Source organism: Suillus paluster, assembly GCF_016628075.1.
Source record: "Suillus paluster strain FC165 chromosome Unknown EDB91scaffold_185, whole genome shotgun sequence".
Taxonomy (NCBI): domain Eukaryota; kingdom Fungi; phylum Basidiomycota; class Agaricomycetes; order Boletales; family Suillaceae; genus Suillus; species Suillus paluster.
The window spans coordinates 49,165-52,514 of NW_024537745.1; the positions used below are offsets into that span (position 1 = coordinate 49,165).

The window sequence follows — 3,350 nt, forward strand, 5'->3', positions numbered from 1 at the left end:
GTATGTATCTCGACCGTTTGCACACTCACTCTCTCTTACGATTAATTGTTTCCAGACTTGTCTATTAGGTACTATGAATGTATAGTGGTTCTTTCACCAACACTGAGACTCGTCTATTAGCTTCTCTTTTCCAACACCCATTGATCAGGAAATCATGGACCTTCTGCAACTTTCTGTGCATGTTGCTGTTACCATACCTCCTAATATCCACAGTAGTCCGGCCCTTAAGCCTGTGCCAGCTCATCAGGCTGCACCTCTTTAGGATCTATTCTATGATTCTGTCACCACCCCTCCCAAGGTTCCTCCGCCACCAAATCGAGCCCCTTCAGTGACAAATCCCGTACTATACGGGTCACCCGACCTACATAATATCCCGTGTAATACGGGCCAGCGGATTATGGGCCGATGTTATGTATATTCCCAATGTTGACAGGTGGGCCCATCTATGCTGATGTTATATATATCATCGACGATGGCGGATGGGCTGGGAGAAATATTATTATGGAGATGGGTGGGCCCATATGGGTAATATGTAGAGTAGGATTGACATATATTATAGACCTGAGGAGAGATGTATAGCAAATATTATTATATAGACGGATGGGCCGAGGGAGCGGTGGAATATTTATTACATAGATGGGTGGGCCGACATAGGGAAATATTAGATAGACGGGTGGGCCGACGTGGGGTATTTTACTTAGACGGGTGGGCCGACGTGGGGTATTATTAGGTAGACGGGTGGGCCGAGGGTGAGGCGAATTATTTATTAGATAGACGGGTGGGCCGATGTAGGGGTATATTAGATAGATGGGTGGGCCGACGTAGGGAAATATTAGATAGACAGGTGGGCCGACATGGGGTATTTTACTTAGACGGGTGGGCCGATGTGGGGTATTATTAGGTAGACAGGTGGGCCGAGGGTGAGGTGAATTATTTATTACATAGACGGGTGGGCTGACATAGGGGTATATTAGATAGACGGGTGGGCCGAGGGTGAGGTGAAATATTTATTATATAGATGGGTGGGCCAACGTGGGTTAATATTAGATAGACGGGTGGGCCGAGGGTGAGGTGAAATATTTATAACATAGACGGGTGGGCTGACGTAGGGAAATATTAGATAGACGGGTGGGCCGAAGTGGAGAATTTTACCTAGACGGGTGGGCCAACGTCAAGTAATATTAGACAGATGGGTGGGCCCAGATACGTATCATATAGGAGTTTCAAGTTTTGAGTCAAGTACCGAGTCATGCTCGCTTAAGGCACTCACATGGCTTCGACTCTTAGAGTCTCGATACATCATCCCATTCAACTCCCCTGCTTCATCTGTAATCGACTCTACTATGCAAGTCTTGTTGCTGGCTGACATGAGTCTCATCTGCAACTCTTAGCTAAGGGTTTACCCCGAATCTGTTCTGTTGTACTACTCTCATTCACCCTTGTATTCCTCTCTTCACCCGTGTTCTCCATCTCAAATCTTACTGCCATTTAATTCCCCTCTTCCAAATCCCCCCAAATCACCTGTGTTTTCTCTTCCCTTTCCACCCTCACGCACAGCCATATATATTTTTGGAAGATAGCTCTATGTCATATAGCAGTTTTTTGTCAGTCGTTGTTTGTATACTTACTGACGATGTACGGACATAATATCGTGAAAACTCAGATTTATACGAGTTTCGAGTTTCGAATTGAGTACCGACACCCGACACCCGACACCCGAGATTCGGTACTCGGTACTCGGTACTCGGTGATTCATGTGTTCGAGTTTCGAGTTTCGAGTCAAGTACTGACACCCGACACCTGACACCCGACACCCGAGTACCGAGTACCGACACCCGAGATTTGGTACTCGGTACTCGGTGATTTGTGTGTTCGAGTGTCGAGTTTCGAGTCGAGTACCAACACCCAACACCCAACACCCGAGTACCGACACCCGAGATTCGGTTGATTTGTGTGGACATTTGAAATTTGAAACCTGAAACGAAGTGCTGACTACCGAGTACCAAGTACCGACACCCGAGATTCGGTACTTGGTACTCGGCACTCAGTGATTCAATTCTCGGGATTCGAACCTCAGATTTATGCAAGTTTCAAGTTTCAAGATTCAAGTTGCGACTTTCGAGTTTTGAGTCGAGTACTGACACCCGACACCTGAGTACCGACACCCGAGATTCGGTACTCGGTACTCGGGTGTCAGGTGTTGGGTGTCGGTACTCAGATTTATGCGAGTTTCAAGTTTCTTGATTCGAGTTCCTTGATTTGAGATTTGAGTTTCGAGTTTCAAATTGAGTACCGACACCCGACACCCAACACCTGACACCCGACACCCGACACCCAAGTACCGAGTACCGAGTACCGACACCCAACACCCAACACCCAACACCCGACACCCGAGTACCGAGTACCGAGTACTGAGTACCAACACCCGAGATTCGGTACTCGGTACTCGGTGATTTGTGTGTTCGAGTTTTGAGTTTTGAGTCGAGTACCGACACCCGACACCTGACACCCAAGTACCGATGATACACACGAATCACCGAGTACCGAGTACCGAATCTCGGGTGTCGGGTCTCGGTACTGGGAACTCAGTCACTCGATCAATGGACTGGCAGAGGTTACATTCATTGAAAACTTGTATATACATCTATCACTATGCAATTATGTAGCCATGTCAACCTCCTCAGAAGACTCTTCAACCTTCACCTCAACCTCAACATCCATGTCATCAGAGGAGTTATATTCTGGGACAAGGTTGCTTGGATCACCTGGGTCCACAATTTTGCCGGACGCATCTGGATCCTCTGGATGAGCAACTTGGTTGTAATCAAACGGGAGGCCATCAATGGCAGAGGCATCCGGGACTGTTGCAGTTGCGGTTGTGGGAGCAATGCCTTCCATTGTGAGATCAATGAGAGGTGGGGGTGCAGATTCGGTGGGTGAGATGGTGGGGGGGCTGGATTGATCAAGCAACAGGGATGATGCATTGGCAGGAGGATCGGGCAGTGGGAATGAGGGGTGCTGGACCATGATTTCGCGCCTAAGGCCTTCATGAAGGCGTTGCAGGGTATCAATCTTACCATCCTGCTCTGCCACACGATCCTCCAGAAGAGCAATTTGAGCTGCGCCTTGACGAATCGCAATGGCCATGGAATGGAGATCTGGCATGGGCACATCAAGTGCTGCAGCAGGGACTGCCGGGCCACGTGCTGCAGCCGGGACTGCCGAACTCAAGGCCGGAAGAGCTAGAATGGAAACTTAAGGTCAGACAATGATGAAAATAAACCTCGGGTGACTTACGAGCTGGTTCAGGTGCAGGTGCCTTGACGGCAGTGATGGTCTTGCTGCGACCA

The 3,350-nt window shown here is 48.7% G+C and overlaps 1 protein-coding gene across 1 annotated transcript; it reads right to left on the reverse strand.

Annotated features, from left to right (window-relative positions):
• Nucleotides 1-2,280: 2,280 nt before the first annotated feature.
• EDB91DRAFT_1088344 (uncharacterized protein) lies at nt 2,281-3,147 on the reverse strand (the record flags this gene model as incomplete). The annotated part of the gene is made up of 2 exons (XM_041316411.1): nt 2,281-2,577; nt 2,677-3,147. 2 exons carry the CDS (start codon nt 3,145-3,147, stop codon nt 2,281-2,283), a joined length of 768 nt encoding a protein of 255 aa, XP_041169437.1.
• Nucleotides 3,148-3,350: the final 203 nt, after the last annotated feature.